The 15938-nt window shown below is 45.3% G+C and overlaps 1 protein-coding gene across 1 annotated transcript in view; it reads right to left on the minus strand.

The window, feature by feature from the left end:
• Nucleotides 1–8617: 8617 nt before the first annotated feature.
• Nucleotides 8618–15938, minus strand: part of RUNX3 (RUNX family transcription factor 3) — a 145349-nt gene continuing 138028 nt past the window's right edge. The window contains exon 7 of the mRNA XM_033955781.1: nt 8618–10011. Within this exon, the coding sequence (XP_033811672.1) occupies nt 9491–10011 (521 nt within the window). The 3' untranslated portion in view covers nt 8618–9490. The remainder of the gene's footprint in view (nt 10012–15938) is intronic.

Here is a 15938-nt window from a genome sequence, read left to right on the forward strand (position 1 = left end):
AATTATGATTTTATATTGAACGTATTTTATTAAAGTATAAAATAAAACAATATTCTGAACAATTGTGATTTTATAAATACAAATATACAGAGCACGGACCAACAAAACCCCTGTCTCCCCTCCCCTTCACATATATCCCCTCTACTATCAAGAAAACTGAACAAGCCAAGTTCATAGAAATATCATGCTAACAGAATACTGCAGTCCCCAGTTATGTCTCTAGCAGGATATATATTTCAAATCTGATATATTCTAATCACAAAATAGAAATAAAATTATTTGTTTCTACCTTTTGTTGTCTCTGGTTTCTGCTTTCATCTTCTTTTCACTCTCTTCCTTCCAGCGTCTGCCCTCTCTGTCTCTTCAATCCAGCATCTGCCCCTTCCATCTACTGTCTGACCTCTCCCCCTTCCATATGGTATTTGTCTTCTTTCTATGCCCCTCTCCCCTTTTCATCCAGCCTATGCCCCTCTCTCCTTTTTACACGATTCACTCCAGCTTCACTGCCCTCTTCATTTTTATCTCTCCTACACCAGATCTAGCATCTTTGTCCCTCTCAATTTCTCTGCTGACCCCCCTTCCCATCTCATTCCTGTCTCTCCCCTTCCCCTCCTCTAATCTCCCTGCAAGCTGTTTCCTTCCTTTTTTCTTCTCCCTTCCCTCCTCCCCCTGTCCAGCAGTAACTCTCTTCCCTTTCCTTTCCCTCCTCCACTCCCAGCAGCATTTCTCCTTCTCCATATCCAGGTCCAGTAGCAGCTGTCCCTTTTTCCCCTTGCCCAGCAGCTTCCCAGACTCCTTTCCCTCCTCCCCTCCCAGCAGCATCTCTCCTTCTCCCTCTCCAGGTCCAGTAGCAGCTGTCCCTTTTTCCCCCTTACCCAGCATCTTCCCAGACTCCTTTCCCTCCCCCCTCCCAGCAGCAACTCTCCTTCTCCCTCTCCAGGTCCAGTAGCAGCTGTCCCTTTTTTTTTCACCATGCCCAGCAGCTTCCCAGACTCCTTTCCCTCCTCTCCTCCCAGCAGCATCTCTCCTTCTCCCTATCCAGGTCCAGTAGCAGCTGTCCCTTTTTTCCCCTTTCCCAGCAGCTTCCCAGACTCCTTTCCCTCCCCCCTCCCAGCAGCATCTCACCTTCTCCCTCTCCAAGTCCAGTAACAACTGTCCCCTTTTTTATTTTCACCATGCCCAGCAGCTTTCTCCCCTCCCAGCAACTCTCCTTGCCAGCGCTGCGATTCAGTAAAGCAGCCTCAGGTCCTTTGTTGGGTCGCACCGCCTCTGAGGAAAGCGGAAGTTACATCATCAGAGGCGGCCCGACTCAGCAAAAGCTCCAAGGCTTCCTTTTTGAATCGCTGTGTTTGTAAGGAGAGCCGCTGGGAGGAGATAAAGCACAGTGTGAGGCTCCCTATTATGTCTCCGGCCCTGCGCGAATGACAGCTCCTCGATCTTGCCGGTCCTGCGCGGACCGGCAGGAAATTGAAGAAGTTGATCTCGCCGGTCCTGTGCGGACCGGCAGGAATGTTCTGCGGACCGGCACCGGTCCGTGGACCGGTGGTTGAAGAACTGTGCCCTAGAGGAAAGGAGGGACAGGGGAGATATGATTCAGACGTTCAAATACTTGAAGGGTATTAACGTAGAACATAATTTTTTCCAGAGAAAAGAAAATGGTAAAACCAGAGGACATAATTTGAGGTTGAGGGGTGGTAGATTCAAAGGCAATGTTAGGAAATTCTACTTTATGGAGAGGGTGGTGGATGCCTGGAATGCGCTCCTGAGAGAGATGGTGGAGAGGAAAACGGTGACTGAGTTCAAAGAAGCATGGGATGAACACAGAGGATCTAGAATCAGAAAATAATATTAAAAATTGAACTAAGGCCAGTACTGGGCAGACTTGCACGGTCTGTGTCTGTATATGGTCGTTTGGTGGGAGGATGGGCTGGGGAGGGCTTCAGTGGCTGGGAGGGTTTAGATGGGCTGGAGTAGGTTTTAACAGAGATTTCGGCAGTTGGAACCCAAGCACAGTACCGGGTAAAGCTTTGGATTCTTGCCCAGAAATAGCTAAGAAGAAAAAATTTAAATTGAATCAGGTTGGGCAGACTGGATGGACCATTCGGGTCTTTATCTGCCATCATCTACTATGTTACTATGTATTTGTCACCCTTTTAAATATCAACAGAGTGGAGGAATTGGTTAGAGCAGTGGGCTGAAACTTAGGGGAGGGGGGCGAGACAGGGTTCAACTGCCACTGGTGATCTTGAATGAATCACTGAAAGGATCTGTTTTTTAAAGCTGCAGTCAGTGCCAGTGGCGTAACGAGGGTGAGAGGCGCCTGGGGCTTTGGCGGCCTTCCCCCACCCTCGTCTCCACCCCCTGCTCCTTCCCTGAGCCCGCCCTTCCCCTTCCCTTGTACCTCGAGTTGAAGTTGCTCGTGGTAACGTCCTTTGAGCTCATTCCTATGAGCATCGGTGCTGTTACCGCCTGCAGCCGGCGCTATAAGCTCTGCTATAGTTTTGTAAAAAGAAGGGGCAGGGTTAGTGGGCCTTTTATTAAGCTGTAGTAAAAAGCGGCCTTAGTGTGACCACGCACAGAATTTTCCCCCGCGCTAAGGCCATTTTTACATATTCACCTGCGCTGCCTTCCTTATGTGCTTCCCTTCCTACCCTTTCTTTTTATCCGCGTCTCGTCTTTCCACCCGTATCCTTTATGGAAGTTTAGCGTGTAAGCCGCCCAAATGTTTTCTACAATGGACAAGATAGTAAATCTCAACAAACCTAAACCTGAGCACATATGTGCCCTCTAAAACTAGGCAGCTCCTAAAAGAATCATCCCTTTTTTGTGTCTATAGGAAAAAAAAAAAAAAAAAGCCAAGTCTCTTTGGCCCTTAACATTTGAAACGGCAAAACCAAGTCAAAACCATGAGCAAAATACCATCCTTTGAGCTCGTAACAATACATTTTATTATTTAATGACTGCATCAACGCTCTTATGCTTTTTAAAATGTCTTTTGACAGTTATTAACAGGCATTTTTAACAGGAATATCAACATTTATTTTATAATATAAAAACAGAATCTTTGGCTTGCATGAACCCGGCGCTCACCTGCTCACAGGCTCGGCCAGCATTATAAATAAAAGCTGCTACAGACAGAAGGGGGTCATTCACGTTAGTCCAGGGCCATGCCATCAAGCGCGGCAATTTCTAATTACATAGCAGTGGTACAACACATCACATTTATATGTCCGGGACTGGAGGAGCAGCTGGTATCCCAGCAAGGGTATCCCCTCCCCTGGCCACAGATAATTCGTTCCTCCAAACCTTGGCATGGTTCTGCTGAATGTATCGAGTAATCGGGTACAGTTTCATGTTTCGCATAAAACTTTTCTTTGTATGATTATTTGATTGAGGGTTTCGGAAAAGGTGACTCTGTGACGGCTGGCAGACAAATTTGGAACTGACAAACCTTGGTGCCATTTTTTAAACTTTTCCTTTATGGTCAAATAGAAGATAGAGAGCCACAAGCTTTTATTGTTACACACGTGGCTTCTTTTCCTGCCGTCTGATATCAAACCACCTGGCCCACTCATCTTTAAGAGGGGGGTCTCAAGGCACTGCATTATCATTCATCACTCGAGTAAAAATCCAGCTTCCCAGAAATTTGGTTTCACTCTGACCTCGTTCAGGTCTGTGCTATATGGAAAGATGAATATATTTATCATATCTTGTCCCCCCAAAAACCCAGAGAACTTTAAAGATATAACTCAGGTTACAGCCTGGACCAGAGGGGTTTGGAGGGCTTCAGCCATCACAGGGCCAGATCTCGGCTGAAATCCCTTGCACGCACAGTATCCAGAAACAAACTGAATTTGCTAATCAGACTGATCGACTCGAGGTGGCCACCTCATGCATTTACATCACTGTGCATAGCCCAAGGATTGCACTCTACAAAAAACTCCCAAAAGCTCATCAGTTCCCCAAGTTCATCTCTGGCTTTCAATTATTATTATTATTTCTTTAAATAAACTTCCTAACAGTTTTTTCCTGCACAAGTACACTTAACAAATATTAACAATGAATCCTTCAGTATGTTCAAGAAAAATTAGTTACAAGAAAACAAAAAAAAAAACCAACCTAGACAGTTAAATATCACATCTGCCAGACAAAGCTGTAAAAATTGTACATAACAAAACAAGCAAAAATTTCTAGTGCAAAGCAAGGTTTGATTGGTCATTTCCTTTGGACAAAACATCCACTCTATTACATAACAGTATGTGTGCCGAGACATTTTCTAAAGGCACCAAGAGTTTGAAATATATTCGCCTTCGTTTTCCCTGATGGCTTGAAATCAATGGAACTAGGTCTGCGCTCTGAATGCTGACACACGCATCGCTGGTCTTCCTTAAGGAAAATCCCGACCCATGGCCACGCCCCCAGTTCTGCCCGTATCATGCTTCAGCCCTGCCTCCCTTCACCTGTTCATGCATCGGGATGAAATCCATGCATGTGCGGATGCGACGCGATAATGGGTGTGGGCGTGACATCACTGTGTTGCATCCGCAGGTTTGCGGATGCCGTCCCGATGTCGAAAGCTTTTCAAAACCCGGACAAAGTGCGGGCTTTTGAAAAGCCGTCCAGACCCCCGGACATGTCTTCATAAGGAGGACATGTCTGGGGAAATCCGGACTAGAGAGTTGCATGGGGACAGAAATCCCACCCATCTCCGCCAGGATCCTCTCCGTCCCCACAAGGAATTCCCTCCATCCCCGCCCGTCCCCATAAAAAGCAGCAATTACTTCTGACAGGATCATCAATTCCACAGTTTCTTTTGTGTTTGCGCTGCTGTTTTCCTTGTGGAATCTCTTTGGTGGAACCCTTTTTTTGTTTTCTGCTCAGGTAATTAACTTATAAACCCCCTCTTTTACTAAAGCTGACGTGTCCATTATATTATATGGACGAACCCTGCTTCCAAAGCCTTCCATCCCCGTGGGAGTCCCGTTGGCTAGAGGGGGGTCCCCGTGGGAGTCCCGTGGGCCAGAGGGGGGTCCCGTGGGTTAGGGGGGGATTCCTGCGGGACCCCCGTGGGACCTGCGGGATTCTCGCGATCCCTGTTCCCGTGCAGACCTCTAATCCGGACGTCTGGTAACCCTAGTCTTCCTTAAAGATTGAGATACATAATAATTCATGGCAGCACCTTGTGCAAGTACCCAGTATGGCGCCCTCTATAGTTAGGGAAGTCTATCACATCAGAGCAATGCAGGTGGTAATGCCTACCAGGAGCTGCAGTGACCTATATGACTCACAGGGTAAATGGCTTTAATGCTTCTTTTTATAGAGAAATGTGGAAGTGCTCCTTATATGGAACAATGACCCCTAGAGGTACTCATGCAAGACTGCCGCTAGGGGTACCATTTTCAGGTTGGCGCTGGAGTGGCCAGGAACAATTGGGCATCACTCCTGGCTGAAGATCTCGGGACCCTAGCGGATGTCTCTGGATCCCCTTGGACTCCTTGCATCTGTGAGGAAACCTCCCGGACTCCCCAGGACCCCTCCCCTTTATGGACCATACAAGCAATCTTAACTTGAGTTCTTTTCTTCATTGGTAGCCAGTGTAGCTCTCTCAGTAGTGGGCTCGCCCTCTCTCTCAAAGTTGCTTAGTTAAAAGATTAATCTAGCTGCCGTGTTCTGAAGTAGTTGTAGTTTTTTCTATTCCTTCTCCGTGATACCAGAGTATAGAGAGTTGCAGTAATTTAAGTAAGGGAGCAAGACTGCCTGAACAATTTTTCTAAAGCTCTTAACTGTCTAAATCTGAAGAAGAATTTTTTTTTTTTTTTACCAAGTAATCAATTTGGGTTTCGAAGGTTAGGTAGGAGTCCAGAAAGACACCTAGAACTTTGGATGTTATCTCAATCATGAGATGTTCTCCTGTAAACAAGACAAATTCTGAACGCAGTAGTGAGTTGTAATCACCAGACCAGAGGACTTTGGTAAGTTTGAGGAGGTTCTTCTGCGTCCATGTACTCAAGTTCTTAATAATCTTTGATAAGTATTGTAATGTATCTTCAAAAGTATCTCTGGTTTGGCAGAGGAGGAAAATATCGTCTACGTATGAGACTGCACGAACTTGGAGAATAGCAGATCCCTTACCCAAGGCTCTCAAGTATACATTATATGGGGAGGGGGATAACGGTGAGCCTTGTGGTTCACCAAAGAATGTGTTCCAATTTCTGGACTTCTTGTTGACGTTTGTTACTTCATATGTTCTATTTTCTAAGAATTCTGCAAACCATTTTAGTACGATGCCATTTATTCCTAGTTCATTTAGCTTCAGAAGTAGTAGGGGATGATCGACTGCATCAAATGCAGCTGAGATGTCGAATTGCAGCAGAACGGTCCCCTTACCTTAAATGTGATTTTGCTTTTGATGTTAATTCCAGCAGTAAGGTTTCTGTACTGTGTTCCGTGTTGTGATCTATGAAATCCATCTGCCGGGTTTAGGTGGTCTGTTATTTGTATCTTAACGCAGAAGTCTAACAACTTTGCAGGCCATGGTTAAGTCTGCTCCTAAGGTCTTAGGTATTTGGGTCAACCATAACAAAAAAAACCCCAGCAGGAATATGTCCCAGCATTTAGGTTAGGCAGGTGTCTAAGCAGCTAGATTTCTTTGAGACTCTTCTCAGTAAATCTGAGACCGTTGATGTACTGTTCCCACCAGCAGATTTCCCACACAGCTTAGGGGGAACTTTGGGACCTGGATGTAGGGACCATATATAAACAAAGCTGTAATGAAGGGGATCACAAACAGATCGGAGAAGGTTATCATGCCGCTGTACCGGGCCATGGTACACCCTCACCTGGAGTACTGCGTCCAGCACTGGTCACTGTACATGAAGAAGGACACGGTACTACTCAAAAAAGTCCAGAGAAGATCGACTAAGATGGTTAAGGGGATGGAGGAGCTGCCGTACATCAAAAGATTAAAGAAACTGGGCCTCTTCTCCCTCGAACAGAGGAGATTGAGAGGGAACATGATCGAAACATTCAAAGTACTGAAGGGGATCGACTTAGTAGATAAGGACAAGTTGTTCACCCTCTCCAAGGTAGGGAGAACGAGAGGGCACTCTCTAAAGTTGAAAGGGGACAGATTCCATACGAACGTAAGGAAGTTCTTCTTCACCCAGAAAGTGGTAGAAAACTGGAACGCTCTTCCGGAGTCTGTCCTAGGGGAAAACACCCTCCAGGGATTCAAAACAAAGTTAGACCAGCTCCTGCTGAACAAGGATGTACGCTGGTAGGGCTAGTCTCAGTTAGGGCGCTGGTCTTTGACCAGAGGGCCGCCGCGTGAGCAGACTGCTTGGCATGATGGACCACTGGTCTGACCCAGCAGCGGCAATTCTTATGTTCTTATGAGCTTGGGGGGAGGGGGCAGATTTTAACATGGAGAGAGGCCTGGTGTTGGATTAAGTATTGAGCTGGTAAGAAGCAAAGTTTAAAATGGGTCTGGCACAAAATGGTCTGTGAGTTGGGGAAGGCCATGTAACAGATTTTGGATGTGCTAGGGATGGATGTGGAGGGCAGTGGTAGGAAAAGGGGCGAGAAATGTGGTACTGTGTTGTACCTGGGGACTCGTATACCCTTATTCCCAAATGACTGCATTTCAGCTGGACATTTAAAAAGGTACATTTTGCTACTTACAGTGAAAGCTGATGAAATACTGACTGGCAGACAGTGGCATAGTGAGGGGGAAAGGCGCCCTTCCCCCGCCCTCATCTTCCCACCTCCCTCCACTCCCTCTGCCATGCACGCCCCCTTCTCCCGTCAGTGGGAGAGACGATGTGGTCAAGAGGAGCATGCTGAAGTTGTTCCTCATGGCGGTGAACAACTAGAGGGACGGGAAGGGGGGCGTGCATGGCTTCTACTTCCCCAGTCTGGCCAGGAATGTCACAGAGGCACCTTTTAAAGACCTCTGGGGAAAGAGGGGGGGGGGGCAGAGAAGGAGGCTCACTTTTCAGAGGGAGCTGCACTCTGTGGTCCCTGGGACCAAGGACTAAAATGTCATTAGCATGGTGAAGTCAACGTTAAAATACTAGGGAAACTCCTTTGAGTGGCCCCGACAGAAGGTTCATGGTACCATAGCTCTGTAGCAGAAAATACTGGGGGTGGAATATGATTCGGTGCTAGAATTTATTATCACTGCTTCCATGCTACTTAAAAACTATAAATAAAAAGAAAGGTTTGAACAATTTCCTGGAGGAAAAGTCCATAGTCTGTTATTGAGAAAGACATGGGGGAAGCCACTACTTGCCCTGGATCAGTAGCATGGAATGTTGCTACTCTTTGGGATTCTAGAATCTTGTTACCCTCTGGGATTTCGGAATCTTGCTATTCTTTGAGATTCTGTGTAGAATGTTGCTACTCTTTGGGATTCTAGAATCTTGTTACCCTCTGGGATTTCGGAATCTTGCTATTCTTTGAGATTCTGTATGGAATGTTGCTACTCTTTGGTATTCTAGAATCCTGTTACTCTCTGGGATTTCGGAATCTTGCTATTCTTTGGGATTCTGTATGGAATGTTGCTACTTCTTGGGTTTTGGCCAGGTACTAGGGCCACCGTTAGAACGGGCTACTGGGCTTGATGGACCATTGGCTAAAAAGCGAAATGACTAGTCTGTTCAGCTACTGTACTTTGTCTAAGTGCTTGTTGCAAATAGATCTTCTCATATACAAATACTTTAAAAAAAAAAAAAAAAATTAACCACAGAAGCAAACACATAAAAATTAGGCCTGAAAAATACATCTTATGTAAACAGAGCACAATGCTTTTAAGGATTCCCACGAGCCATGTGACAGTAGCCTATATAGACTCTAAGCCCATCCCTATCTCTCACCTTACCCCCAGCCTGACTTCTCATCCCCCCCATTCTCGTTCCATTTACCATCCTTGACTGGGAACCCAAATCAAAACCTAGTAATTTCATTGTAAACAAAAGACACATACAAGATTTTGCACACAATTTAGATCAGGGGTAGGTAAGCATTTTGGACGTCAGAAATGTACGTGTTCACTTCCAGGAGCACTGAATTCTTTGGACAACTGCATCTTCCAAAGAGCGAGAAACAGCAATCAATCCAGAGTGAGATGATCATGTTTGTACAAAGTAAAGAGTATTTTTCGGATCCTCATATATACATTCAGGAATATTGACGAATATATTAGACGGGAAGGCAATATTATGAAGAGTGAATGAAATTCGGACCTACTGAGGCAGAGGAGTTTCCATTTCTATGGCTAGAACTCGAAGCACCGGGAGTGTTTTTCTGCTTCTGTCACAATGCCTCTGTTGGTAACTCATTGGGGAGTTCCAAAATTCTGAGTTTTTTTTAGGTTGTCTATGTTCAAATATGGCCTTCTATAGCTCACTGAGGAGTGGTGTGGGGGATTATTTTTTCAGTTCGAAACATAGAAATGTTCTTCGGGATCACTGTGGTCTTGTGGTCCTTTATTTTAATATGGCCTCCACACAGACTCATCCATTCTCCCTGTTGTCGTCATGGAGGTGGGGGAGTTGCTATGGCTACCATCAGCATCCACCCCGTCACTTTGACTGACCAGGTTGGGGTTTATCAGGTTGTTTCCCGTTGTCGCACTTGTACAGGAAGACAGCATCCTGGTGGGTGAGCGATCCCCCGTCACCATTGAGAACTGGTATGACCCTGAGGAAGTGCCATAATACAAGTGGTAAGGTGAGGGGTTGGTTTGGAAGGGTCCGCTCTGATTCTGAGTTGATCCTGGATAGGGAGGAGGGAGGTAGGTGTGGTGAAATCGTGTGGTGGTGGGCATGCCGGCCATGCTGATGCCCCCAATTCCCGTTGTAGATGGGGAGGTGGAGTACGGAAAGGCAGCAGACATCGCACCTGGGTAATGCATGCGAGGGTCGGGAAACCTGGACTCAGTCAGGCTGGGTATGCTGGAAAAGGAGCGATCAAAGGGCCGTGGGTCAGAAAATGGACTCAGATCAGAGGTTCCTGGAGGAATAAAGAGACAAAAGAAAGGTTAATAAGCTCCGCACCATCAAAAAATACTTTGATTCAGTATCCTTTAGACCAGTTTTTCTCAACTCGGTCCTGGAGTACCCCCTTGCCAGTCAGGCTTTCAGGATATCCAAATTGAATTTGCCTAAACTTGATTTGCATACACTGTCTCCATTATATGCAAATTTCTTTCATGCATATTCATTGTGGATATCTTGAAAACTTGACTGGCAAGGGGGTACTCCAGGACTGAGTTGAGAAACACTCTATTGGTTCAATCTTTAATATTAAGTAATATAATATTACTATAATATAATATACCTAGGATCTTATAAGAGAATTATAAAAAGACTGAGCATCATTCAGAATCCAGCTGTCTGTCTTATCTTTGCTTTGAAAAAAACCGATCATATCAGCCCTTATTATAAACAATTACATTGGCTGCCAGTGGAGGCAAGAATTACACTTCTCCCTCTGAATTTGTGGGTTAAATTCACGCGAATTCAGTTATTTGCAATTTTTTTTCTGTCTACTTTTTAAAGGCTGCCTGAACCTCTCCAGACCTTACCTGGTGGTCTAGCGTTGACATGGGGCAGGAGCGATCTTCCTACACTCCTGCCCCGTGCAGAGCCGTCATCAAAAAATGGCTGCCGTGAGTTCCCATGGTCTCACGAGACTACAACGGGAACTCACGGCAGCCATTTTTGATGATGGCTCTGCACAGGGCAGGAGCGTAGGAAGATCGCTCCTGCCCCACGTCACCGCTAGACCACTAGGTAAGGTCTGGGGAGGTCCGGGAGGCAGGAAGGAGGCGGGAGTAGGTCAGAGTCGGCCCACAAAGTTATTTGCAAATTTTCCATATTCGCAGGATGGCTCTGCCCCTAAACTTCGCAAATTCAGAGGGAGAAGTGTATTTTCAAATTTGCTTGCATTTGTAATAAACCTTAACAGATTCGGCCCCAAACTACCTTTCCACCCACTTTGAGTTGGCTCATACCACCAAATGCACTCGTAGATCTTACTAATTTGCCTTTTCTACGCTGAAATGCTGCCTGTATAAGAGATTCTTGGATAGGACAGCTCTCATTTCAAGCTGGTGCAATGAATGCTTGGTTAAGTGAAACTATTTCAAAAGCTTTTTCCTATCAATCCTTCAGAAAATCAGTAAAGACTTATCTTTTCAATAAATTTGTTACCGCATAAATATTTTGCTGTTTGTACGTCACTGGTTGTTCAGTTGTCTCTTTTATTGTGAACCACTTAGAATGGTTATGGTATTGCGGTATACACAAATAAAGTTATTATTATTAATAATAAAAGTGTAAGAGCTGTTCTGTACTTTCAAACCTTTAATTCAATCCCATTTATTTCATATAAGCAAAGAACGTATGGGAAAAACATTGATGTCATACAGAGACCCTTAAACGAAAACCTTCTTGAGTTTTTCAACACCAACTATACAGTATATGAAAAATAATTCAGCTTTTTTTTTTTTGTAGGGGGCAGGGCAGGATTAATTCTTTGAGGGCCCCTAGGCACACAAGTACACTGGCCCCCTGCCCTGCCCTGCCCTACCCCACCCCACCCTGCGCCCAGGAGGAAACAGGAAGCTGCGTCAGTGGGAAGTTTTGGGCAAGCAGCACAGCTTGCACAACTATAGTTCCCGTTGCCTTTCTTACCCACGTTGCTTGCTTGGCTTACTTTCCATCAATGGGGGGGGGGGGGCGCATTGCCGATTAGGGTGGGGCTCGCGTTGGCGATTGATGCTGGAGGAGCCCATCGCCGTTTGGAAAAAACAATGTTGATGCCCTTCATCGGGCCCCCCTGACCATTTCGGGCCCTAGGCACGTGCCTACTTGGCCTATTGGTTAATCCTGCCCTGGTAGGGGGGGGGGAGGAGGAGGCTACTGCTTGAAGAACACAAATTTGAATTTTTAGAGTTTCAGTTTATAACAGGGAACTTTTGTGGAATGTAAAAAACAAAAAGACACCCCTTCATTGTATAATCACAGTTGCATATTTTCACACTTAGCTCACAAATTTGTGCACAAAGGTTATAGAATAGTGCCAATTATGCTGAAAAGTTAATTGACAAATAAGCCAGTAATTGGCACTGACAACCAATAATTACCAGTAATTGGAGTTAATTGGCGCTAAATGCAATTACGCATGTAACCACTCTTAGTCACTAGTCTAGAAAGTTAGCACACAAAAGCTGGAGCACGTGACGGCAGAAAAATATGAATGTGGGAGGGGCATAAGTACATCAGGGGCGGGCCCAGCCCTTAAGACTAGGACATCTCATCCAACACTTCCGGCTGTAATGACCCAATCCTTCTTCGTTGTTCATAGAGCACCCTGGACCCTTTCTAAATTAAAGAAAGTGTTAAGAGGAGGAACGTCAACTATCTGCTGGTCTTGCTCCAAAGAAAACGGAACTTTATCTCATTTACTCTTCTAGTGTGGTAATGTCCGCACCTACTAGAATTTATCCATAGGCAACTGCTTCTCCACTCCTGGTCTGATGATTTCAGGCCTCCAGAGTAAACTCTTTAACCCAATGATTAATGCCCACACAATTGTTTGCTACTGAAACATCAATTCAAAATTGAGCATGCAAGGATGATGGAGTCATCTTTGCTCAATTAGGAAATATGGAGAAGCTACAACCTTAAACATAACATAAAAACACATAGGAATAGCCTTACTGGGTCAGACCAATGGTCCTTCTAGACCAGTATTCCGTTTTTACGACGGCCAATCCAGGTCACAAGAAACCCAAATAGTAGCAACATTCCAGAATCTCAAGATTCCGGAACCCCAAAGAGTAGCAACATTCCATGTGGAATTTCCAACGAGTGGCAACATTCCATGCTATAGATCGAGGGCAAGCAGTGGCTTCTCCCATGTCTGTCTCAAAAGTAGACTATGGACTTTTCCTCCAGGAACTCATCCAAACCTTTTTTAAAAAAAATAGCTACATTAACCATTCTTACCACATCCTTTCGCAATGCGTTCCAGAGCTTAAATATTCTCTGAGTGAAAAAATATCTCCTCCTATTGGTCTTAAAAGTATTTCCCTGTAACTTCCCATCATGTATTAAAAAATTGAGCATCACTAGACAGTTTCTGTAATAGCATTTGACAACCTATTTATTACTTTATACCAGGGGTTCTCAATTCACACCTAGCCAGTCAGGCGTTCAGGGTACCCCAATGAATATGCATGAGATAAATCTGCATGCGCTATCTCTGTTGTAAACAAATATGTTCTATGCATATTCATGGTGGATATCCTGAAAACCTGACTGGCTAGGTGTGTCCTGAGGATGGGGGGAGGAGGGGACGGGGATCGAGATCCTCTGCTTTATACCTTAGGGTTACCATATTTGTTTAAGTAAAAAAAAAAAAGGGGACACGTGCCCCCCCATTCCTGCTCCCCCCCCATCCAAATCTTGTCTCCTCTCCTTCCCTGCGTTTGAGGCCATGTCTGGAGGGCCTCTGAGAATCCCTTCCAAAACCCGTACCAACTGCCAGGTTTTAAAAATTTGTCTGGACATCTCCGGGCAACCCTACTCTAATTCACAGCGGCTTTAAGTTTATTCAGATTACATCTTTGTTAATCATTTCTACATTTATATTATATGGATTTTGCATGCACAATTTACTGAATTCTAAGGGCAGTTATGCTTGTAACTGACAATTGGTGACAATTAGCACCAATTAACACCTATTATACACCTATTTATAGCCAATTAACACCTATTATACACTGATTGTACACCTATTATAGCCAATTATACACCTATTACAGCCAATTAACACCTATTGTACACCTATTATAGCCAATTATACACCTATTACAGCCAATTAACACCTATTATACACCGATTGTACACCTATTATACACCTATTATAGCCAATTAACACCTATTATACACTGATTGTACACTTATTATAGCCAATTAACACCTATTGCCAATTAACACCTATTATAGCCAATTAATACCTATTATACACCCATTATAGCCAATTAGCGCCTATTATACACCTATTATAGCCAATTATACACCTATTATACACCTATTATAGCCAATCGCTGATGATTATTAGCTAATTATTCTATTAAGTGACATCCACAACTCAGTATTCTATAACTTGTGCTCCTAACTTTGTATGGTAAGCATTAAATGATGCATAGAGCGGGAGATGGGGAGGCGGTCTGCCTTGGGCACCATCTTGGTAGGGGCTCTGGCACCTGTTCTCCTCTCTACCCCCCACCACGTGCACGCCTTTCCTTCTTCTGTACCTCTTTAATGTTCCCAGCACGAGCAGCAAACCCCCTCAACACACTGCTCACGCCAGTGTCAGCTCTGTCTCTGATGTCACTTCCTGGTACAATGCCTAGACGTGAGGTCAGAGGAAGAGCCGACGCTGGTGCATTGTGATTGCTGCTAATGCCAGACGGGGTGCACAAGGGCGGCAGGAAGGGGTGGGGAAGGAGCGCATGGGGGTGGGGGCGAGAAGAGGGTGGGGTAGAGGTGCCACTGCCCCGGGTGCCTGTCACCCTTGCTAAGCCATTAGGCACAAGTGGTTTATGTGGGTAAAATCACGCTTGCCCGTGTGAAATGTTTTTATTTTTGAGAACTGCCTTCTTGTTTTGTGGATGAAAGGAGCATTTCTGGTGGGGGGTAAAAAGAGACAAGAGCAAGCATGGGAGTTGGTTTCCCAAATTCCTGCAGGTGCTTTTCTCTGTAGATCTGGCTGGGCACATTGAAGACGCAGAGTCTTTGTTGGTCAGATATTTCAAAGGGACTGAGACTTGTCCATGTACCAAGTTGCGTAGTGAGGGGGAGGGGAAGACAGGGGGCGGACCACCCTAGGCGTCAACTTGTCATACAGTGAGAGGTTAGAGAAACTGGGCCTCTTCTCCCTTGAAAAGAGGAGACTGAGAGGGGACATGATTGAAACCTTCAAGGTACTGAAGTGAATAGACTTAGTAGATAAAGACAGGTTGTTCACCCTCTCCAAGGTAGGGAGAACAAGAGGGCACTCTCTAAAGTTAAAAAGGGATAGATTCCGTACAAACGTAAGGAAGTTTTTCTTCACTCAGAGAGTAGTAGAAAACTGGAACGCTCTTCCGGAGGCTGTTATAGGGGAAAACACCCTCCAAGGATTCAAGACAAAGTTAGACAAGTTCCTGCTGAACAAGAACGTACGCAGGTAGGGCTGGACTCATTTAGAGCATTGGTCTTTGATCAAAGGGCCGCCGTGTGAGCAGACTGCTGGGCACGATGGACCACTGGTCTGACCCAGCAGCGGCAATTCTTATGTTCTTATGTTCACAGGGGGCAACTCGTGGGACCAGGACATGACGTCAGAAGGGAGCCAAGGTTGGTGCGAGCAGTGGGTGGAAGATTTCAAGAGGTACGCAGGGGCACGCCCAAGCAGTGGGGTAGAGGAGGGGGTGTCCGAGTGGAGGGAGAAATGAAGGGGGCACGGTGTGGCAATGCCTTCGCTACGCCACTGCCCTTACAGTAAGAGTTTTAGGGTCGCAGATTTAGCATTAATGCAATTTGTCTTGCAGAGAGCTTGTGTGTATACAACCAGCTATGTAAATATTTAAAGGACTGAGCTATATCCTGGGCTGAGTCCGATCAACCAGCTGCAGCCTTATTATCTACATTGTATATAAAAGTTTGCATCCTTCTAACTCCATTAGTGTCTTGCCTTCCTCCAGACACCAAGAAAAATGATTAAAAGGGACGGGTACAAACTGCGTAAGTTCTCCCCCAACTCAGCTGTTTTGTTCAATTTTAGGTAGAGTATCTTTTGTCCGTGGCTTTAATTTTCTGGAACACAAATGAGACAAGGGGTGGGGGGTGAGGCAGGTAACCTCCACCCACAAGGATCTAGACAAA

The sequence above is a fragment of the Geotrypetes seraphini genome, chromosome 8, assembly GCF_902459505.1.
Source record: "Geotrypetes seraphini chromosome 8, aGeoSer1.1, whole genome shotgun sequence".
Lineage (NCBI taxonomy): Eukaryota > Metazoa > Chordata > Amphibia > Gymnophiona > Dermophiidae > Geotrypetes > Geotrypetes seraphini.